This window comes from Solanum dulcamara, chromosome 11 (genome assembly GCF_947179165.1).
Source record: "Solanum dulcamara chromosome 11, daSolDulc1.2, whole genome shotgun sequence".
NCBI classification, from domain to species: Eukaryota; Viridiplantae; Streptophyta; class Magnoliopsida; order Solanales; family Solanaceae; genus Solanum; species Solanum dulcamara.
In genome coordinates, this window is record NC_077247.1 from 47,356,581 (window position 1) to 47,380,234 (window position 23,654).

The following is a 23,654-nucleotide window of genomic DNA, read 5'->3' on the forward strand; positions in this document are numbered from 1 at the left end:
CAAAATTTAAGTTCTTTTAATTTTTGGGTCGATATAATTTTAAGGCATTGAATATGATTCTTCCAATATTTCATCTAACTTTTAAGAGGAGGTTCATAAATTATTTCTAATACAACTATAAGTGTACAAGCCAACAATTTGTAAGAGTAGTCGCCTTAATCATAAATCCAAGAAAAAGAAGGGATGTACCTAGCAATACATTTTGAAATAAATATCAATAAATACGTAATAGTAAAAAGCAGAAAATGAACCAAAAGAGGGGAAAATGTGCCATTAATTTCAACCAACTGATCAACTGTCAATTACTCCCCATCCAAGAAGAATTCCCCGTTATTTTCTTTTTATTTAATTCCATATGTTTTCTCTGATCAAACTCAGGCAAAAAAATAAATAAATTGTAGTCCCTTCGTCCATTTTCTCTTTCACGCGGCTTTTAAAAAACTATAAATAAAAAGTGTTCTTGTTTACTAATTTATTCTTAATTCTTTTCAATGTACTTAACTAATACTGTTTATTTTAAAAAAATAACTAATTTTAAGGTTAAAATAAAAAAGTAATTAATTTTATATTTATTTTATAAATTGACAAGTATTTTGGGTGCGGACATTTTTAGTAATGTTGACAACTAAGATGGGAAAAGAGATTAATTATTTAAAAGTTGAGCAATTCTATTTTTATCATTTCATCTGTCCTCTCCTAATTTTGGGATTAATTGCACTGAATAGTGCAATTAAATAGCTCATCTTCTTCAAATTATTGATCTTTGTTAACTCCTCCAATTTCTTTCTTTATTGTTTTCAGGTGTTTCAAGTACGAACGTTTTGTTTTAGGTAGGGGCTGTTGGAGTTAAAACTTGATTACCAACTAATAGAGGGAAAATGAATTTTATTTTTTTCAAGATTTTTGTATAACATAATATTTTGAACAAAAAAAAAGAAACTAAACAAACTAAATATGAAGTGACAAAATTGTAACTAAAAAGAGCATGCCATACTTCATATTTGTCGGTTTGGTGCATACATTAAGTTTTCATTAATAGATTGTCCGTGTAAAAGAAAAAAAGAAAGAAAAATAAGAGGAATGGAAAAAGCTCAAGAGCAAAATGATGAGTTATTCGTTGTTTATATCAAATAAATAAAAATAAAGCATATGTCTTGCATGTATATTTTTATCACTTAAGCATATGATTATGTGATATGTATTTTTGCTTGGATATCTTATTTATACACACTCAAGATACAAATTATGTTTATATTATTAGTGTAATTTAATATATTGTAGTAAATTATCTATCTTACTTTTTGATGGATTAGTTTCACTTATTATAAACAGTTACTTAAATTATTTTAAATAACATGATAATATAAATAGTATTGTATGGCAGCATATAAAAATTATAAGTGGTCCTAATTTAGTTTTGTACTCACTTAAAAAGTGTAGATATGCACGTTGACAAGTATTTTCCATTCACATACTATACTAAGCATGCACAAATGAGATGAGCGTAGTATGAAAATTTAGGGAAAATTATATAATTACATTTTTTTAATTTATCATATTTTTCATTACTCTTGTCTATTTCAAAAAAATTCAAAAATTCCTTCTTTCCATCCGGATACATTAATCCAGTAATCCGGATACATTAATTCTAATTCATAAATTATCTCCATGTTCAATTTATCATGTTTTAAATGTTACATGCTGATACATAAAATTCTAATCAATGTATCCGGATTGCTGAATTAATGTATCCGAATTACTATGTTTTTAAGAGATTTCTATAAATTGGAAAAAGGTAGGGAAAATGGTAATTAGCCCTTTTACACTATGCGATTTATATAAATTTTTCGAAAATTTAAGCACAAGAATTTTAAAAGGATAGTCAAAGATGAATTTATGATTTCAATTTTATTGATTCTGAATTTTATAATGACAATTTTAAGCGATAATAATTGAATTTAAAATTTAATATGAATACATATTTAGTGAATTTATTAACTCATACACTATTTAAATAAAATATATTAGATTCGACCAAACTCGCATGAGGGTACCCCTATTGACATTAATCTATTGAAACAATAGGCACATGGTGTGTGTGTGTGTAGTGCCAATGAAATCCCATAACCTTGAATGTCCCCCTCCCACACTCTTTTCCTTTCACAGCCATTCCACAATCCCCGCCTCTTCTCCTTCTAATTCCAATTTCCCCTTCAATCTCATCACTCGTTTTCCTTTTTCTTTTTTTTACTCTCTCTTTCTAATTCCCTTTTATTTAAATCGAACTCAAATTATTTCTAATTTAGCTTGAAATCCAATAATATTCTTTAAAAAATTTAATCAGTGAATTTCAAATATCAAATGATTATAAATAAAAAAAATTGTAACTTGGATAGAATTTCAAAAATGTTGTTAGTCTCATTTAATCATTCAAGTCTTAACAATTAAATGGAGGAAATTTAAAATTGTACCTAACATTTTGAAATTATTTAGTTTTAATGTAGTATCAAGTTATTTTACACATTTATTTTGATTATCAATTGAATTATTGTAGTGGGAATTTTGGCCTGGATTTTACTTAATTGGAACCTACCACCTCGGGATCCTTTGCCATATGCATCAAAAGTTGCGTAAACCCTATAAGCTTAAAGTTATATTCCTAAGAATCATTACTGATTTTGTTGTGTTCTTAAAAAGTTAATTGAGTTTTATAATATGGAAACGGAAAAAAATAATCGATTATTTAGCTAAAGCATAAGGATTACGCTTTTAAGCCGCATGACTGAATCTTAAGAACAAAGTTAAATCCATATAATTATTATTTTCTGCAAGTATCATATATAATTTTATTTTATTTTCAATTAGTGATCCACTTACTATAAAAATTATTTGTAATTATCTTTTTAAGTGACATAATAATATATGAATTCGGTTAATTAAAATACAAATTAGGAACATCCATCTATCTAAAGTACCCTTTTGTTAAAGTGCTATAATTACGCATGGGGGCCAGTTTCTTCCTTCTATTTTTCCTGTCCCCATTTGCACCTAATAAGCATGAAAATTGGAGGTAGAGATAGTCACTCTTCACTCAAATAAACAAATAAATAAAATAAATGTTTGAAAAAAATTGTAACTATAAAAAATTCAAAAAAAAAGAAGGTAGAGACACACAAAAGAAGGATAAAGGGTCTCTATATAAAGACAGTCCATTGTAAGTTTACAAGCATTGAAGAACTAACACAAGACAAATTCTCATCTCTTGTATTCAAAATGGCTTCCACTGCTAAAACTTTCTCCCTCATTTTCCTTCTTGCTCTTTTCTCCTCACTCCAAGTTCATGCAAGGGATGGCCAATTTTTCAACAAAGTCCCTAGCAACAATGGTGAAAAAGAGACACAAACAGTCATTCCTAACAAAGAGCAAGAGCCAAATTTCACGCCTGAAAATGAAAATGGTGCTTATGGCCTTTATGGTCATGACTCTGTTTCCACCCCTTCTACTACCACTAACACCAATAATCCTAATGTCAACAACAATTTTCCCAATAGCAAGTACCTTCCCAAAAATTACAACCCTGTTTCTTATGTGACTGTTGCTGAGGACAACACCAACGAAAACAATTTCAACAACAACAACAACAACAATGAGTTCTCAACCAAGCACACTATTGACACCTCCGCCACCACCTTGAATAATAACCAATTCTACAGTGGTCCCACCAATTACCGCAGCAGCAACAATAACAACGACCAACAGCAACAGTACTACCACGGCGTCAGTGATTTTAGTACTAAAAGCCACCACAACAACAACCAGCAGCAACAGTTCTACAGCGGTGACAGTTTTTACAGCAACAACCAACAGTACAACAACAACAATAACAACAACAATGACGATAGTGAGAAGGAGGAGTACTATAACGCTGCTAACACTTACTACAACAACAATAATGAGCAGCAACAGGGGTTGAGTTCAAGATTGAGTGCCAAAAGCTACAGCACCAACCCAACAAATTACGGAAACAATTTCAACAACAATAACTATCAGGAACAAAGCTACTCCACAAATTACGGAAACAACAATAATCAAGAACAGAGTTACAACACTGGGAATGCTAATTACAGAGTGCACCAACAACAGGGGATGAGTGACACAAGGTTCTTGGGAAATGGGAAATTCTACTATGATATCAATGCTGGGAGACATGCCAGGGATCCATATGAAAATGCAAAGGAATTTGCTGCAATGAACCAACAGTATAACAACAGGAACACCTATGGGAACAATGAGTACAACAACAATAACTTTGAGAATGAAGAGCAGTTCCAAGATGAAGAGAACATGAATTGATTGAAAACAAAAAAGTTGTAACCATAGTGAGCCAAAAGAAATGTTATGTGTCCCAATTATCATTGATGTTGTTTTCCTTCCTTTTTTTTTGTCTAAGTTATATTTTATTAGAAAAAAATGTTAATTAAACTACAGATTTTATTTTTGGGTGTTTTATGTATAATTATGATGAAAGTCTAATGATATATGCCTATGAATATAAGGGATTCTATTTGTATTTTCTAAAATGAACAATAAAATGTACAAGCTTATGCCAGTAATTAGGTGTCTATGTGTAGTAAATGTTGTACCTATTATTATGTCGCCTATATAATATTGACCGGATCAGAGTAATTCTATTATTAGTCTAGTAGTCACAGATCAATTTTCTTTTTCTAAATTTCATTCCTGACATAAATAATTATCACGCAAGTTCTGTGTAGTAAGCTTAATTATGATTATTCATCATAGTTATGACTTATCAGTACCTATCAAAATTGAATTATTAATTGTAAAGATAACTGAGATGTGCTTTTTGCTGGTGCACTGTAGACTCTTCTTTGGGACCTAAAGTGTTTTCTTTCTCTTTTTGTTATTCGATTCGTGTCAAGAAGTTCCATTTTGGGAAGATTTGAATTCGAGACCTCTAATTAAGAATGAAGAAGTATTTATTACTATACCACAATGATTGTTGATGACTTGGTGTTTTCTTCTTTTTCAACAGTAATTGCATCTAAATTAGTTTGTGTACATTTTGACTATTTTATGAATACTATGATACTTTCTCTGTTAATACAAGTATCTGCTTATTAAATAACTTTAATCATCAAAGCTTAGATATATATGACCTAGTATTTTTACTTCCATTCAAATTTGAACTGCGAATTCCCATGTTTTCGATACTATTAAAGTATGAGAGTAACAACTTGGAGATTTCAGTTACAATGTTTTGTGTGAGTCCCTCTTCGTAGTAGGCAAGATATACCTGTATATTGAACATGTTATTTAATGAATTAGTTAAAGTGCCTACAAATCTGATTACCATCAAAAAAAAAAAAAAAAAAAAAAAAAAAGAAAGAAGAGAGACCAGAGACAAATATTAAATTCTTGTGGTGTCAATTTTCTGTTTGCTTTATGATCCTTTTATTTCACAGCACTTCCTCTTTTACTCAAATAAAGATGATCATCACTTTTGGAACCATATATTTTTATTTTATTTTATCTTATTATTATCAGAAAAATCATTTATTTTCATTTCATTTATTTCTCTATTTGTTTTAAAGACAGAGACGTATATCAACATAGTGACTATTTCCACCAACATTTGTCAACAACCATTGTTTCCCTCCACCAGTTCCCATGAGTATTTCACTCTCAATCATTTAATGCTTGAAAATTCTGCATAAAATCCCTAGTATTCTTTACCTTGTTTTATTTTATATTGCTTTTTATGGATATGAATTATGTATTCTTGCTTTAAACATGTTTATGTACACTGTTAATTCTAATTCTCGCATTATAACTTTAATATATAATATGATTTTCAAACGATGAACCCTTTCATCCCACTAACTCTGCCTCCTAACCATACCTACCAAATGACCTTATACTACATTTAATCCCTCACAAAAAAAGTAAGGAATGTGATAAAGTGATAAATATTCCTTCTTTCTTAATTAAATGTTTGAGATTCGAGCTCTGAATATAAAAATTTAGAAAACGCTTTACTACCTATGTAAAACTTATCAGCACAAATCTGAATTTAACCATGTCATAGCTCATGATACAAAATATACGTACGCTAGATGAGAAACTAAAAAAAAATCAAATCAAATTAATTACAATATGAGACAAAACTCATTAATTAGTTCCTTTTTAAAAAAAATAATAATATCATTAAACTTGATTCTTCAAGCATTTTTTATGGATAAGGCAAATAGATATAGAGAAGTGAAATTAAATTCATCAGTGCCAATGTAGCATAGTTTGGTGGATGGGTACAGTATTAAATGTTGGGAGGGGACCCCCCCCTCCCAGACAACTTTCTCTCCAATGGGCTGATTTGTCCACATATCAAACATGTAATGTAAGTGAAAGTAGCATAGGGGCATGGCACCATTGGAGATGATGGCGAGACTCATATGCTACAATAAATGATATAGAAACAAAACCTAAAATAAAATAATATAATTTATATATAGATATAGATATATATTGTTTGAGTTGAATTCAAAATTTTGAGTTTATAATCCTTGGATTCTAGAAAAGTACATATTTTGTGAATTTCTTAATATAAAGATGGAGTTTTGATGGAAGTTATTGAGTTGTATATATCTAATCTATAAGTAGAACTCTAGTTTGGTAGTAACTATCAATGTATTTAAATATGTTTTAGTCGGTAATATAAACTTAAAATAAAAAGATAAAGAAAAGTCAGAAACAAATACCTATTTCATTGGACTTTTGTCTGCCTGCCGTGAATGGCGGGTCGTCTTAGAAATCTTTCTTTGATTTTATTAATTTTTGAAAAAAAATAGTTATTTAGAAAGAATAAATATTTGATGTTGGTCTTTCAATGTGTGTTACAAGCTTGTTAAAGAACTTTTTGACTTTCTTTTATCTCTTTGAATGGAAACTATACTTGTCATTCTCCTTTAGAGTTCCTTTCTCTCTGTTTTAACTTTTTCTTTTGCTTTAATTTATCATTTCTCACTTTGTTTTGGAGCAAAGTTTTAAGTTATATGGAAAATAGAATGGGAATTTCATTATGAGGATGCTTCTATACTCAATTCTAAGTGACAATTAAAGTCATGCGTCATAATTAGATATTGAGTATTGGTTTTCCCTTTGCTTTAAGAAAGGACACATATTTGTCAAACTTCTTTTTCTTCTTTTTTCTCAAATTGGAAAAGAAAGGACACAGATACGCAGGGACCGAAATTATAGTTTCTCTCGCAAATTCGATAAAATTCAATAATTTTAATTTATATTATGTATTTATAATTAAAATCAATTTAAAATAAACGTATTTATTCAAAACTCAACAAATTGCCTATTCTAAAATCCTAAACTCATCAATTAAAAATTTTAATTTCGCCACAGTACTTTGCATGAAATGAGCGCAACAATAGACTTGAGAACTTGGTGATTCTCTTGAGAGAGGAAATAAATAACTACCACATTTATTGATGATTGGCACAAATTTAATGTAACTTAAAAGTAGTTGTATGGAATATACTCTTTCAAAAATCGATTTTCACTTTTATTTATTATTTTTAATATCGTAGTTTTATCTTTAGCATCAATTACTTATTACTCAAATCATTTTTTAAGACATAATATTAAACATCAATTAATAAGAATAGTATGATAAAATAATTATGTCAATCTTTATTTTTTTAATAGGTGTGCAAAGTTTAAATATGACAAGTGAATGGAGGGAGTAGTATATACATAGGAGCATGGGATTAATTAGTTGTGAAGAGAAAGCTAAGGTATACTCAATGGTAGATTTAGAATTTTTATTAAGGGTTTTGAAAAATAAAAATATAGTGTTTTGAAATTTAAATTTGGAACGCCAAGGTGAGTTCTGAATTAGCTGTGAAGAGAAAGATAAGGTATACTCAATGGTAGATTTAGAATTTTTATTAAGATTTTAAAAAATAAAAATATAGCATTTTGAAATTTAAATTTGGAATTCCAAGATGAGTTCTAACTCCTAAATCATTAAGTCAACTTTTATTCTTATGTTTATGTATAAGGAATTTAATATTATATAATTAAATTTTAAAACAAAATACTTTATAGTGTAATTTTTTCCTAGGAATGCCTGATAAACATCATCGGGTAGATCTGCCCCTAGGTATACGTGCTATTTGCATCGAATATTTATATCAAATTAATTCAACTTATTATAATTAATTGATTGAATTATGAATTGAAAATATACATAAATAACCGTTGGTGAGTGATAATTATATATGCATATTTAAACATTAGTATTATATATCTATTAATTTTGTGTAACCACTCGATCGCTATTAAGAGAGAAAATAATAAAATTCCTAACAAAAGTAGGGTTTGGCCCAAACTGGGTATGTAACATCAGAACTCATTGCCACTACTCATTATGTTATAGGAGTATGGAAATTAAATGTTGAAAAGATGGAAAATTGCATGTGCTGTGTGGTTGATGCATAAATTATCAATTTCATTATAATCATCAGTTCCATCTTCTTTTTCTACCAGCCAAATTATCAGAAACTCATCCATATATGGCTACCAACTCCAACTTGACAAAGTTTATCTACTAAATATCTGCTTTATGACTTAATTAATTCATGTGACACTATTTATATATCTTCCCAACATTAGTTAATATTCTCATCAAGTCTGAGCTATATATATCGTCAGTTCAAATTATAATTACATCCACTTTTACTTATTATATATTATTTTTAAGATTACAAATCTCACTATTTAAGGAGGATAATATCATTTGGTGACTGGTAGAAAATTATTTACACCGACAATCTATATATTGCTCTTAATTATATTCATGAATGGGCGCAGTCCCATTAGGGCCGGAACCACTTTATAGTGAGGGGTTCATCCAAACCCCCTTCGATAAAAATTTATACTATTTATACATGATTAAAATAATTTTTTATGTAAATATAGTAGATGTCAAACCCCTTTGACTAATTCATGTCTACTTTTTCAGATTTTAAACCCGCTTACTAAATATTCTAGCTCCGTCATTGAACCCCATCTTTCAGTGTTTCATTGCTGAATATATAGCAAATTTATGAAGTGTTATATGTGACAAAAATTAAAAAAAATTGTAAGAAAATAGTAATAATAAAAAGAATATAATTTTCAAGGGGAAATTTGCAATTTTTATGAGATTGTTCACATTGATCCACTCAATTTCATCAGAGAATAAATTAAAATCTGCCTTCTTCTATAGTTTTCCTCCCATATATATTCACGGGCCAATCCCCATCTCCCCACCCCACCCCCACCCCAAACAAAATTGATTTGATAGAGTCAACTTATAATCTTGAATGGTATTGTTAGAGTGGTTAAAAGTTTCACGTTGGTGGGAATGGATTGGTGGTCTGCTTATATGGACTTAGGCAATTATCTCCTCATGAGCTAGTTTTTGAGGTCGAGTTAGGCTCAGGTGACATATTTCTTCAAAGTAAATCAGGTTCATTCCCGTTTGGACTTCCAGTCCATGCTCTAGTTGGGCTTGGGCGTGAAGGGGGAGTGTTAGAGTGAGTAAAAGTCCTACATTGATGGAAAATGGATTGATGATTTGCTTTATGAACTTGGACAATCCTCTTCTCATAAATTAATTTTTGGAGTTTAGTTATACTCAAATATCATATTTTTACGTGTATTATGTTGTTTCTCAAATTAAAAGAGAAAATTTTAAGCATGATATTGAACACAAGACAACATGCATAAGAAAAGACAACATTTTTTTGGATGATATAAAATGAAAAACAAAATAGTAAGGGGGGAGGGGTCATGACAGAAAAGAAAGTAGTTAACATTATCTCAGTATTTTTTTCTTCTTCAAAATTTCTCGAAGCTTAGTATAGAATATTTTTGCTGTCAGCAGAGTTTTTTTTTCGTCTTTACTGAAGAAGTAGAAAATTAGTGGGCCAAAGAAAATGATTTATCAGACTACAAATAATATTGCAAATTAATTGTATATATTACTTTGTTATTTTCTGGATATATAGGGGAATGAAGGTACAATGTTAACCATTTATAATATAATAATTCAATAATAATCCAGGAACATGTGAAATGTTGGTCCTGAAAATCGACTAACATGATATTTACATTTTAACCTCTTTCTGACGAGTTATAATAATGCTCCATCGCAAATATTTCACTAACCAACCAAATCTTTTTTAAAACAAGAAAATATTTATCCTACCCAGCTGAAATGTTTGCTATTTTTACTTTGACCATAATAATTCGAATCCTATTTTCCTTATTTTTAATTTGTCACTTTCTTAGTTTCTTTGATGGACAAAACGTCGGGATAATTGACTTTAGAAAACTACATAAATATATTATATTAAAAAAATATTTATTATTTATAATAATAATAATTTTTTTACGGGACACTTATAATACATTTATAATAAAGTTTTAATACAATTTTAATACATATTAGTGAGAATAATTTATAAAACTCATTTAATACAAGTTTTATTCATGGATAATATATTTATCACACACTTTAATTCACTTGTAATATATTGTGTCAATCTCTTACCAAACAAGTGTTATATCGAAAAAAGACGGTTTAAAATTAATTTCAACTTTTTAGAGAAAAAATCAATTTTAGAAAAAAAAGGAGTCGCCACTTAATTTTTTAAAGAAATTAAGAAAACTTAATTTAAAAGACCCTAACAGATTTAAGTCTTAAAAATTCAGAGAAAAAGGTACGAGGTTCTTATTTCCACTTTGAGAAGGTGTGAGCACTCAAAATGGCCGCTAACGTGCGGTTATCCGACGATTTGAAAAGTATTTGACTAACTTTAAAAAATTACTTGTAAGTAGTAAAGATAAATATATTTATTTGAATAGTAAATCAACTTGAGATATTTGAGATAATTTATTAAGAAAATATATTCTATTAAATGACTGAGTAAATGGATTTTGAATATATTTAAAGAGAAGTGGTAGATCTAATATATTTTAGCAAAATTAAAGATGATTAAGACTTTGATTACATAAGAAAAATTATTTGAGCTATTTAGAATATTTTTTCTTTTACCGAAAGACACTTTAAACTCAATTGATTTGAAAGAACATCAACTTATATATAAAAAAAAAAAAAACTTTAAGATAATTTGAAAGAAAATTCTATTTTTTTTTAAATATCTAACTAAAAGAAAAATACTTGAACAAAGTCATTTTTAGAGCAAATTAACAGAAAAATGGTTTCTCTTTTAAGGGGAGTTCGATTAAGTCAAACCAAACTAAAAATTAACATCTAAGCAAGTATACACAACCATAAATAAATTAAATTATTACAACCCAAATAAATAGAATAACAATATAAACAAAACAAAATCCGGCCCAATACTTAGTTTCTGTACACCTGGACTAAGATATTGGGCCACCTGTATTTTGGACCTTTGGCCCATTTCGTTTCTGTATATCATGATTATATATAAATATATATCAATATATACAGTCACCTTTTTTCTGTATCTCCTGTATATAGATTGTATATCAGTCTATTTTCTTCCTTCGGAACCTATAGTAAACCTCCTTTACATCTGCGTATCAGCTTTCAAAATTCAAACAAGGGTGAAGTTGACTCAAAACTCAATGATATGCGAGGATTTAGTCCAAAGATGGACTCGGATGGTGTCACATGCACCAAAATAAAATCATATAAGCTACTACTCATTTTAAATTGAACAAACAAATATAACATAATATTTTAAGACAATAAATTGAAGATTATCTTTCTATGTCAATTTGGAGAATGCAACTAGAAGTGCATATAAAGTAACATAGTGACTAACAACATGCATACATGTAGAAAATAATATATATATTCAAATAACTAAAGAACATGAAATCAACCTATACATTAAACTAACTCAAATTTTAAAGCAAAATTTACATCAATATAGTGACTAACAACATGCATACATGTAGAAAATAATAATAATATATATATATATAGAGAGAGAGAGAGAGAGAGAAATATATTCAAATAACTAAAGAACATGAAATCAACCTATACATTAAACTAACTCAAATTTTAAAGCAAGATTTACATCAATATAGTGACTAACAACATGCATACATGTAGAAAATATATATATTTAAATAACTAAATAACATGAAATTAACCTATATAGTAAACTAACTCAAATTTTAAAGCAAGATTTACATCAATTAAGCCATGAAAAAATGAAAATTCTAACTCAATGATAACTTAAGTATATATTTATTATTTAAATCATGATAAAGAAGAAATTAAAAATATGAGAATCTATATGGTCAAACAAAACTACTAAAAAAGTCATGAACGAAATTGAGATTTTTCTTTTTTTTTATAAGATGTCTCTACACTTTAAGCAAGACAAAAAAAAAAGTTTCATTTTTTATCATTAATCTAATTGATTCTAACACATGTTAACTAAAAAAATAATTACAAATCAACTACATAGAAGACATGAAATAATTATTAATTAAGTAAATAAAATCGAGAAAAGATTCTTATCTATTTTCGGGCAGCGCTTGAGACGACGAATTTGAGGGCGATGAACTCCTTTAACCTATCAAGAAATGAGAGAAAGAACTAAAAAAAAATGAAAAATACAAGACTAAACTTTTTTTTTTTATGATTTTCTTTTTTGTAGTATTATGTTCTTGCTTTTTTTTTTTTTTTTTTTTTTTTCTCTTGTATATTGATGAATATTGATGATTGTAGATTAATTCTCCCTTTTGTTCTTCTTCCTTTCTCTCCTTTTTTTTGTGTGTGTTCTTGATTTTTTTTTTTTTTTGTGTGTGTGTTCTTGGTGAAAAAATGGTGTCTCCCCCTTTTTTGTTCATCTTCTTTTTTTTCTTATGAAGAAGATGAAGAAGTCTTTTAAAAAGAATGGGGTTGGTGAGAGTAATAATGAAGTTTTGAATAATGATGGTTTTGGTGGGGTGAAAAAGGAAAAAGATGAAGATAGGAGAATGATGATGTTTGGGATTTTAAGAAAAGATGATTTAGGTGGGATTGGGAGGTGGAAAAGGAAAAAGTAAAAGGGGTGGGGTTAGTATTGTATAAGTATAATATATGTATTGTATAATATTGTATAAGTATAATATATGTATAATATATGTATTGTAGTAAGTTGGTGTTGGGCCAAAACTATTATAAGGATTGGGCTTTAGGTGAATAGGTGTTAGAATATTGTAGGTTGTTGTTGTTATTGGACTTGTAGAGAGTGGATGACAATATTGGATTAGGATGAATTTGGGCCCAAATTTTGAGTTTAAAAAAAAAAAATGATTTGAAATTTGGTTAAGAGTGGAGTAAAAAAAAAATGGTTAGATTTATAAGAAAAAATTACTATATAAAAATTAATTTCGTTTGTGAAGGGTCAAAATTGGGTGTCAACAACAAGTATAATACATTTTAAAACACTTATAATACATTTATTGAATGTATAATTCACTTTTAATACATGACAAATATATCATAATATTGCTATGTATTGCTATAAATGATAATAAATAAAAAGTATCGCTAAAATCAATAATTATTTATTAAAAAGTGTTCTCCCTGATAATTTTTTCTTAATTTTATGGGTTATTTATAATTATTATTTTTTAATTTATGTCCTTTTATAAGATATCTTTATTTTTACATATAAAATATCTAGAAAAAAAATATTTTCTTCCATTCATTTTGTTAGTGTTTTGTTAGTGGGTAATTATCTATGAACTCAATTAAAGTTACGAGATTTGGCTAAAGTAAGTGTAACCCGAACAACCCGTCTTAATTTGGATGGATTGATGAGTTTGGGAACAATTTATTTCTTCGAAAATTAGGTAACTATACGACTTAAGATAATATAATTTCTAAAATTCTTATCATTTGAATTAATTACAAAAATTCTCTTTTTCCTCGTTTCTTTTTTAACATTAGGATAAATCACTTTCTAATGTATCTAGTTTATACGTATGTATTTGATACATATTTATGACAACTTTCATTATGTTTTGCTATCTGATACATACAACTTATGTATTTTTTGCTATGTATCGAGCGATTGAAAAATCAGAGATTATTATAATTTGAAAAACTTTTGAGAGAAAATCTAATTAACGCCTAAATTATTGAGATTTATGTACTTTGTATGTTGGATCCATTTGGGCACAACTCATATTAGCACAACCAAATAACTTCGGTAAATATTTCATGCGGCCTATTTTAGTCACTCTATTTAACAGTACTCATTTTACGTTTTATTTTCTATGAATATTTAGTATTAAGTAATTTCATATAAAAGTGTCTGCTTCTTCTTCTGATTTTGTATGCAGACATATATGACTAGAATTTCATCAATTTTTGTCATATGAATCACTGAAGTGCAGGCATACCTGAAAAAATTAATAAGATGCTAAATGAGTTTGTAAGATTTTTGTTTTGATAAATTGGTGATTGTGGTTTGTGTTTTTATGATATATGAAACTTTTGTTTCAATCTTGAGTTTATTCGAAATAGATTTGAGTGTGTTAGATTGTTGAAATTCAAAGAACTAAAAAAAAATATTTAGACACACATGACTAAAATTTTAGTCAATTTTGACGTGCATTTCAGTCAAAAATGTCTGAAGTCATATGTGAACTTTTAACTTAAGTCGAGTACATCTAAATTGTGTTTAAAACGGCTAAACTTATCTTAAAAAATAGTGAGTACAAGTTAAATAACAACCCAAAACGAGTATTTGTGCAATTAGCCCATAACTTTGTCATAAAATAGGTCTCTTTTTAATTTCTTCCTCTCTCTCTCTCTCTCTAAATAAATCTATCAGAAAGACTGTTCAAGTAAATGGGCCCAGATCCAAATGGTTGAGAATGGGCTAGGCTATAACGCACTTAAATATGGGCCTAGCTCCAAAATCCTCAGTTGAAATATAGGAAAAATTACCTAATTACACTCTTTTATTTACTATATTTTTCATTACTCTCATCCATTTCAAAAAAATTCAAAAATCTCTTCTTTTCATTCGAATACATTAATTCAATAATCTGGATACATTAATTATGTTTCATAAATTATCTCTATGTTCAATATATCATATGTGTCATGCTTTAAATGTTACCTACTGATATATAAAACCCTAATTAATGTATCCGGATTATCATATTTTTAAAGGATTTTTGTAAATTGAAAAAGGATAGACAAAAATAGTAATTAATTTTTTACACTATGTGATTTATGTAAGTTTCCCAAAATATAACTTCAGTTTGCTTGGTCCAACATTAGGACTTCGTCAAAAATTGTTCAACTTATTTTTACAATGATAGCATAAAAGAACTTAACATAGTACCACAATATATTTCGATAAAATAAGATCTCAATTAAATTAATACTTTCTTATTAAAATATTTATTTGAGACGAGGTCGTCTATCGGAAACATGCATTCTATCTTCAAAAGGTAAGGATAAAGTATTTGTACGTATTATTTTTTCTAGACCTCATTTATAAAATTACACTGAATTTATTGTTGTTATAGTCAAATTAACAATTTGAATTTCATGCTTAGTCACCACAACATAAACTGAAGTAGATGGGTATAACATAACCATGTTTTTCATGAAAAAATTCATATATTATGTTAGTGAATTAAACATTTTGTCTTTAAATAAAAAAGAGAATTCAGATTTTGGTATTTTCTTCAACAAAGTCTACACCATTCATTGCAAAAAAGAATACTAATTTCATTCTTTCATAGACTTTTAGGTAATCAAATACTAGAAAATGGAAGCCCACAATTTTCCCATCAATTCATGCTCCTCCCAATTTTCCATGCATTAATTAAGTGGGTGGATAGGACTCTTTACTGACCATGACATGCACTTAGTGTACAAAGTATGGAGCACTTTTCTAAAAATAAATTTTAAGTCATCCCCTTACTCTTCTTGGTCAATTTTACTGATCATAGACAAAAGATAGTAGTAATAATTCCTTCTACTTGAAAAATACACCCTTTGGTTATTTAAAATTCAAATTGACTAATAATTTTCATTGATTTTTTGCTTCACTCTACGAAAAAATATAAATTAGAATTGAGAGAGTATAATGCTATCAAACTATGTATGTGATTATACTATAGCACGGTAACGAACTCAAAAATTTTAAATTATAATTTTCTTTAATTTTATTTAAAGTTATTGAGTTTTATCGAACCCATAACTGTTACCATGAGTAATAAATAAGTGAAATTAAGAGTTGGAGTGCCGTATCAGTTGGGAGTTAGGATTAACAGTTGGTGTGGTGAAATTGTCGGTAGAGACAGTGAGTCTTGAAGCCACATAACTTGTAGGCTATTTCACCAATTCACACTTGTTTGTCTCAACAACAACACATCTGTCTCTTTTTTAAACTTAAGTTCTGTCAAGTTAAAAAAAAATCACTTAGTATTGAATTTCGTTAAAATTTAAACTTGAGAGACCTAATTCATTAATCAGTAGATCACATTTTTGAGTGTACTTATTGTCAAGATGCTAATTTCCATCGAAAAAACATTTACAAATACAGTGACTGAGATGATTGAGACTATAATTGTATATTAGATTACAATTTAAGATCAGTTGTTGCCAATGAAGTCAGGAACGATCGAGCTTACGTTTTAAAATGAAGCAGCAACGTAACCTTCCGTATTGTATAATTAATTATATTCAACCACCATAGTTTTCAAGTTGTCGCAGTAATTAGTAAGTAACATATAATTTCATGAACTGCTAACCTATCAAATTCAACTCATCTCTCAAGGTGGACCATTCTTTTATCTTGTTTAACAAAAAAACTTAACTTCTTACTCCATTAATTAAGAACTCACATCTAACATTTATTTAATAACATCGACCTAATAAATAACAGATAGAAGGACCACGTTTAGCATATTAGCTTGTTGGATAAATTATATAGCAGTTGATTTAGTGCTCTTTTAGATTGACTTATTTTAAATATTTTAAAGTTAAATTATCTTTTAATTGATGTGTTTGAATAAATAAAAATAAATAAAAAAAATACTTATAAGCTCTTAAGTTAAAATATTAAAAATAGATAAAAAAAATCATTGACTTCTAAGTCAAAAATAAAAAAATCAGTCCAAACATGTTCTTAAAATGACTTTTGGAATAACCTTATAATAAATGTATTGTACTTCCAGAAAATCATCAATTTTGATCGTATTGGGATTGAATAAGTTTCAATCCCTCAAATTTATATCATAAATTCACCTCTTTGATTATTTTTTTTGTTGAAATCTTGAATTGGCCCCTACTCTGAAGTCTGAACCCTTTTAAGTTCCCGATGGAGGAGCTCTTCTTCCATATTTCAAATAGAATCTAATGGTAAATGTAAAATGGAGGCAAATGAATAAATAATTTATTAATTTTTTAAATTAAATAATTATTTTTATTAAATATTTATATTTAATATAATAAATAAGTAAAAATGGACGGATGAAAAGTAATAATTTTAATGAATCTATCAGATCTACAGCTATTCTTCAGAGCAGTACATGAAGGGGACCCAACGTGTAACTCAGATATAATAGCTCAACTCCTGAGTGGGGCCTGGGAAAGACCATCCAACTGCTCAATTGATTTAGGAAAGAATGTGAAGTTTGTAATAAAGACTCCATAAAGTGATAAAACATCTCCCCTCTCTTTTTTTCTTCCTTTTAAACTTGGATTTCAGTGCCACACTCCTTCCAAATACACTCTTTTGGCTGTCCCTTTTTAATCATCTTCATACCAGCCATGGTTGTAACACAGGTAAACATAATATATATTGCACCACTCTTGTTCATTGCATAGTTTCCTGAATCAATTCTTTCTTTCTTTCTTTGTGTTAGGAATTAGGATTCTAAGTTTAAAAGTTGCTAGTACTATTTCATTGGTCTATAGTCTTGATAGCTTTCTATAATATCACATTAGATTTGTGCCTTGGAAACTCTTAGTTTGTACATGATTAAGGAACAAATGAAAATTGAGTAGTTCTTGGTGAACTTGCAGCCAAGACTAATTCACTGCTCTGCTGTGATGGATCACCAATGTTGATTAGAGGCGAATTCAAAATTTGATTCATTGGAAATATAAAAAGTGTGTTCTTTTTACATGTATAGTCTTTAATTTTAAATGTATACAAAGTTATAGTTGAAAGTAATGAGTAGTTGAAACAGCAGAACCTGTCCTAAATCAGCCAATTATGTTGAACCTGTAAAAATCCATCTATGATCATGAGTAAAGATAGGAGAGTTGAGATTTCTTGTTTGTAGGGGCAGGGGTTGTGTACACACCACCCTCCCCAGACTCTACTGGTGGGGAATACACTGGGTGTGTGTTGTTGTTGTTGAGTAGTATGAGAGTGGGAATCAGGCCTAAGAAGTTGGGCTTTCGCATTTTTTCGCTATTTTGAAGTAATATGTATCTTTCCAAGATCATGAAATAGACATGAATAAATATATAGACAAATGATTATATAGCGGATCACAACTAATTTGAGATTGAGACGGAGTTAATTGATTAATTGATATGGTGTTTTTAGGAGCATGAGGTACCTAGTGGATGGCCACTTGGACTCGAAAACATGAACATAAGGCTTAGAGTAGCTGAGAGATCTCAGGTTGCAACAGCTGCAGCAGGAGAAGCAGCATACCGTTTATACGTATCTTCGCCTAGTTTCTCATCTTTTTCATCCTCCAGCCTTGACACTCAGGTAATTTCTCTAATTGTATAATTTCATAGGACCTTTTAATTATGTAAAATATATAGTTCGATTCGAAGAAAGTGAATGCATCAAAAGAGACTAATGTTGCTTTCTGGGATTTGTTTTCAGTCTACTATGTCTTTTTTCCAAGATCAAAGTGTTTCTCTAGGCCGACTTATCGGTATCAAACCAGGAAGCAGAGGAAGACCGGAGTTTTCAAACAGAGTTCATAATGAGAATGTTTCTGCTACAAAATCAGAGTCAGACGATTACAAGGGACAAGAAGGGGATAATATGTCACAGAAACTTTGTGTTCCATTGCTACATAATGTGTTAGAGAAGATGAGTCGTAGTAAGAGTAATTCACACACACCTAAAAACTGATTTTTCCACTAATTGATTGTGACACCAGTGATGTTGCTTTGTTAATTCTGTTTTTCTTTCGATTTCTTCTTTTTATTTTGATAATAAAATTGTACTTAGTGAAAAAATAACACAAAACTATTACCAGCCCATGAGGCTCTCAACAACAAAGACAAACACAAAAATTGATTAACTAAATTCGTGCCATTTTTAACCAAAAAATGAAGCGCGCCAGGTAGGGGTCGAACCTACGACCTTCTGCTTAGGAAACAGACGCTCTATCCACTGAGCTACAGGCGCTTCCTTTTTATAGTTCCTTTCTATGTTTTATTAAGTCAGTATTTCCTCCTCGATTTTTGCTTACTAAACGCTACCCCACAAAAAAGTGAACTTCACTATATAATTGTTAATTTTTCTTTTATGTATATATGTTGGGTTGTAAGATATTCATTCGGGATGGATATTTATTGCGAATAATGTTGCAGTATTTATATAAACTTCTAGCACACTTTTTAAGAAATAAGTAATCTATTTAAATTTTAGTCATCGTACTTTAGAAGGATTACAATTAGTTATCATTAAATTAAAAGTTTTTGCGAAGTCCAAAATTAAAATTGTCCTTCGTTTAGTCCCAAAATCAGAACCACCATGAACATCATCATAACCCTTTAAACTTGTCCCAAAGTCTCCATTGAAATCTCTTCCTAGAAAAGGTTTATCGGTGTGTGGAGTACCTCTTATAACCTCGTCCAATTCTTTTCAAAAATCATTTTTTATCCTCTTCATTTAAGTTAGCATGTGTGCGCATGCACTAATCATGTTCAAGATAAATCCCCCAATGACTAGCTTAATCACCATCATTTTGTCGTTCTCCCTCCTAACCTCTACCACTAGCTTTCCGAGTTCACTATCTAATAAAATGTCTACTCCATTTCTATTCATCGAACATCCAAAGTACCATGCACAATTTAAACTCGTCTACAACTCTAGCATTAATATTCATCCATCTAGTTTTCTGGACACATGTAAATTTTCTTCTTTTTGAGAATCTTTACCAATTCTATAGATTTTTCTATCAACCATTCTATATTTTAAGATCCAACTCTTAGCCTAACGGTTCCCTCGCCACCCTTGGCCTCCACCCCATCCGAGAACACGAGTTTACTCTACCATTATTTATCAATGGCGCAATACACTATAGACTGCTATAATATAGGTTTACTAGGCTTGAATTAGAACAACAAAGAATCAAGTTGAAGGAGGGAAACTAAATCACCTAACAAAATAAGCGAGCTAAACAAGGAACTAGATGATATGTAGTGTCATTAACAATTAATACAGATGAATTCTTTCTGAAAAAAATAATCGTAAAAAATGAAATATTCTCAAAACAAAGATAAAAAGAACTAGAAGTTAAATCTCATTGTTATATTCTTCAAAACAAATTATTGACCTCTAGTGCTATTTACTCTTTCTTTTGTGATCTTTTTTATCTATTAGACCAAAAAGACGGGAATGCCCCCCGAAATCTCAGAACCTAAAACCTCAACAAAGCCCTTTTAGCATTTCGCCGGTGGAAACACATCTCTCTCAGAGCTTTCCCGATCCGAAAAATGGCCACTTTCGCCGCCAGGTCTGTCCTTCGCTCCGCCAGAACCTCCGCCGGAACCTCCGCCGCGAGACTTGCCGCCGGTGCCAAGCCCAAGGCCGCTCCTTCTCCCTTTCGCGTCCCCACTCAAAAACCCCTCACTGCTCGCATTTTCAGGTCACACAGTAAAAAAAAATGTTATATTTTGTATATTTCATCAATTAATTGAGTATTTATTGCTAAATATTGTGATATGATATTGAATTTCTTGAATTTGGCAATTTATGTGAAGGTCGCCTGTTGAAATGAGTTGTGCAGTGGAAACTATGCTTCCTTATCACACGGCCACTGCTTCTGCGTTGCTGACTTCAATGCTCTCTGCTACTCCTCGGAGTTATGGTTGGACTCTTGAAGGTATATTTCATAGGCCTTCTTTTTCCACTTCTTATATTGATCTATGCTTATTTTATATATGTTTTTGTTTGTATGTTGTCTGTGAATGTGTGGAATTGTAGTTGTTTGGCCTTAAAATAGGTACAATGAGATTGTACTATGTATAGATTCGACTGCTTTGCCAGTGGGCTAAAATTTGTAGATTTACATGTTCTCTGTTTCTCCGTTTCAACCCTTGGGTCAAGTGGTAGATGATATATAGGCAGCATTTTTTACATGACGTTGCGCTTAGCAGTAGTGAAATGTGTGCATTAGTTGTAGCTTTAAACTTCAAAAGAAGTTTTTTGACCCTCCGCTGAGAGAATAAGTGGTGATGAAAAAAAAGGATGTGTATTGGGCAATAGATTTAATTGAATTGTTCTGTTAATATCAAATTCTAGAAGAATGTTCATTTTACCTTCTTCTTCAAAACATCAAAAGACTATTCATCGATAAATTCGACTGTTTTAACTTTTAAAATTCAGGTTTTACGCATCAGCCATAATTTTTACTATATGTTACTTCCTCTTTCCTCCGGTAAAGGTAAACAATGCATATTCTTTGATCTTGTAGGGCTAAAGAGGACTAGATGAAGATCATGAAATGAAGTTCAAGTTATAGAATATCTTCTTATGCTGGAGTTTTAAGTAACTTGTAGCATTTTTTTTTCTATTTTCCTTTTTTTGTTTCACTTAGGGTTGATGAGGAACCTCCCATCTGAGATTTTACAAAGTTTAGCTTGAATTTGCTGAAAACTTATGGATTTGCCTAGGTGAAGATGTTAGTATCTGCAGAAAAAGGATCATCTTGGTTTACGCTACCATTCTTTTTCTTTCTCCAGTGTTGAAGAACGACTCTATCATTACTCTCCTTCCAAGCATCTGGTCAAAGTTGTTGCTTGATATTAAGTTGATGTGATGATGCAGCTTTTCATAATCATAAATATTGCTGAAACGCTGTTCATTGTTTTACTGTGACTTATTGAAAATTGAAGTGACCTCTGATATATGTTATGTTGCAATTTCTGATACTGTAGTGTGATTGTCTTTTTGCCTTCTTTTTTACCTTTCTAATCTCGAAAGGAATTCCGGCGGTAGCTAACTCCCAACTGAAGTTTCTTTAGTCTTTATGACTTCAGTTTGCATTCCTAAAAAAAGATATGAATGTACTTTGACATAGTGTTAGGACTTGAAATGTGCATTTAAATGATTCGTGTTGTCTGATTGTAGATTGATATCAAAATACCTATTTCTTGCAGATTTGTGAATCATGCAGCTGGTATTGATTGTTGATGAGTTTATTTCATATTAAGCTTCAAGAAAACTGAATCAGATAGTCTGTGGGATCAAAAGTTGCTTAGATATGAATTTTGAATTTCCATTTGTAGTTGTTAAGTTGTCAGCATCATTCTAATACTTGGTGTTTAATCAGATTGCAATGATGATGTATGATGAATGTCAGAGAGTTCAAGCGAAGTTTTATATCCATGCAGTCTAAGCAAATGATAAGTAGAGTACTGAATGAGAACTTGGGACTCTTTCCTTTCTGTGAATTCTGGCTTCTGTTAGACTGTATTTTCATTGGTATCACGTTGAAGTCCCGTGGAAGCTCATTGTTATTAGATATTGAGGGATGGTTAAGCTTTAGTTTGTCTCAAAAATGCTTTTATACAAGCCTTAATAGTGTTGTCTTTAGCCTGTGGTGTTTTATTGACCATATTTTAGTTTCTTGGGAGTATCTTCTGAACTTTGAAGCATCTGAAGTTATATGTTTGCTTCAAGTTGCTATTCTTGCCTGATTATAGATTGATGTGAAGATACTAGCATTTGATTGAGCTAATGCCTTGAATAAAATTCCAGATAACTGAATTGGATAGGCTGAAGGCTTCCTGCTTAGCTTACAATTTTTCCTTTCTCATTTTACTGTTAGTTTAATCATGCTTAGGGTCATTCTAATACTTGGTATTTAATCAGATTGCAATGATGATCTATGATGAATGTCGGAGGGTTCAAGCGAAGTTTAATGTCCACACACTCTGAGAGAGTGTCTTAAAAATAGAGTACTGTATGAGCTCTGATGAAGAAATATATATTTTCTTCTGTGACTGTGTTTGAATTATCATTCTAATCTTCCCATTTGACCTGTTCCAGTAAATTCTTGCTTCTTTTGGTGTTTTTATTTGGTTGTATTTATTTGTTCACAAACCCCTTTGAACCTTCTAGTGCTTATGACTATACGAGAAAAATGAGTAAATGAGTAGACTCAAGGTATCAGATTTATAGTATCTTTACCAGTTTAAATGAAATAAATTGAATTTTTATCTTTGATTTAGTTATATATTGCCAAATCTGTGGTAAGTTCAAAGTTCTGTCTGGGGAGTCATACACATCCTTGGATACATGCAAAATCTGAAGAATGTAATATGTGGGTTCTTCGACTGAGCTGAACTTTGA

At 29.9% G+C, this 23,654-nt stretch overlaps 3 protein-coding genes and 1 non-coding gene across 8 annotated transcripts; 3 read left to right on the forward strand and 1 right to left on the reverse strand.

The window, feature by feature from the left end:
- Positions 1 to 3,174: 3,174 nt before the first annotated feature.
- LOC129874303 (protein E6-like) lies at positions 3,175 to 4,509 on the forward strand. Its single transcript, XM_055949562.1, has one exon. It carries the CDS (start codon positions 3,274 to 3,276, stop codon positions 4,351 to 4,353), a length of 1,080 nt encoding a protein of 359 aa, XP_055805537.1. The 5' UTR covers positions 3,175 to 3,273; the 3' UTR covers positions 4,354 to 4,509.
- A 13,267-nt stretch (positions 4,510 to 17,776) lies between these two features.
- LOC129873784 (uncharacterized) lies at positions 17,777 to 19,379 on the forward strand. The gene is made up of 3 exons (XM_055948959.1): positions 17,777 to 17,884; positions 18,657 to 18,827; positions 18,948 to 19,379. The coding sequence occupies exons 1-3, from the start codon at positions 17,870 to 17,872 to the stop codon at positions 19,200 to 19,202; spliced, it is 441 nt and encodes a 146-aa protein (XP_055804934.1). The 5' UTR covers positions 17,777 to 17,869; the 3' UTR covers positions 19,203 to 19,379.
- Positions 19,380 to 19,408: 29 nt separating this feature from the next.
- TRNAR-CCU (transfer RNA arginine (anticodon CCU)) lies at positions 19,409 to 19,481 on the reverse strand. The gene has a single exon. It is a non-coding gene; the product is annotated as a tRNA-Arg (tRNA).
- A 1,198-nt stretch (positions 19,482 to 20,679) lies between these two features.
- LOC129874804 (protein NUCLEAR FUSION DEFECTIVE 6, mitochondrial-like) lies at positions 20,680 to 23,532 on the forward strand. Of its 5 annotated transcripts, XM_055950168.1 has the most exons (4): positions 20,681 to 20,946; positions 21,062 to 21,183; positions 22,460 to 22,479; positions 23,175 to 23,532. In XM_055950168.1, the coding sequence occupies exons 1-3, from the start codon at positions 20,795 to 20,797 to the stop codon at positions 22,465 to 22,467; spliced, it is 282 nt and encodes a 93-aa protein (XP_055806143.1). In that variant the 5' UTR covers positions 20,681 to 20,794; the 3' UTR covers positions 22,468 to 22,479; positions 23,175 to 23,532. The 5 variants fall into 5 exon arrangements, with proteins under 5 accessions (XP_055806140.1, XP_055806141.1, XP_055806143.1 ...); XM_055950165.1 differs by lacking the exons at positions 22,460 to 22,479; positions 23,175 to 23,532 and adding an exon at positions 22,633 to 23,079 and having other exon boundaries at positions 20,680 to 20,946; XM_055950166.1 differs by lacking the exons at positions 22,460 to 22,479; positions 23,175 to 23,532 and adding an exon at positions 21,775 to 22,021 and having other exon boundaries at positions 20,680 to 20,946.
- The last annotated feature ends 122 nt before the right edge of the window (positions 23,533 to 23,654 follow it).

What these genes read in the sequence shown, in the direction of transcription:
- LOC129874303 (XM_055949562.1), top strand. Translation starts at nt 3,274, where the DNA reads ATGGCTTCCACTGCTAAAACTTTCTCCCTCATTTTCCTTCTTGCTCTT.
- LOC129873784 (XM_055948959.1), top strand. An exon ending in CCTCCAGCCTTGACACTCAG is followed by an intron (nt 18,828 to 18,947) that starts GTAATTTCTCTA and finishes ATTTGTTTTCAG; the next exon opens with TCTACTATGTCTTTTTTCCA.
- LOC129874804 (XM_055950165.1), top strand. Translation starts at nt 20,795, where the DNA reads ATGGCCACTTTCGCCGCCAGGTCTGTCCTTCGCTCCGCCAGAACCTCC. An exon ending in CTCACTGCTCGCATTTTCAG is followed by an intron (nt 20,947 to 21,061) that starts GTCACACAGTAA and finishes ATTTATGTGAAG; the next exon opens with GTCGCCTGTTGAAATGAGTT. An exon ending in TTATGGTTGGACTCTTGAAG is followed by an intron (nt 21,184 to 22,632) that starts GTATATTTCATA and finishes GTGTTTAATCAG; the next exon opens with ATTGCAATGATGATGTATGA.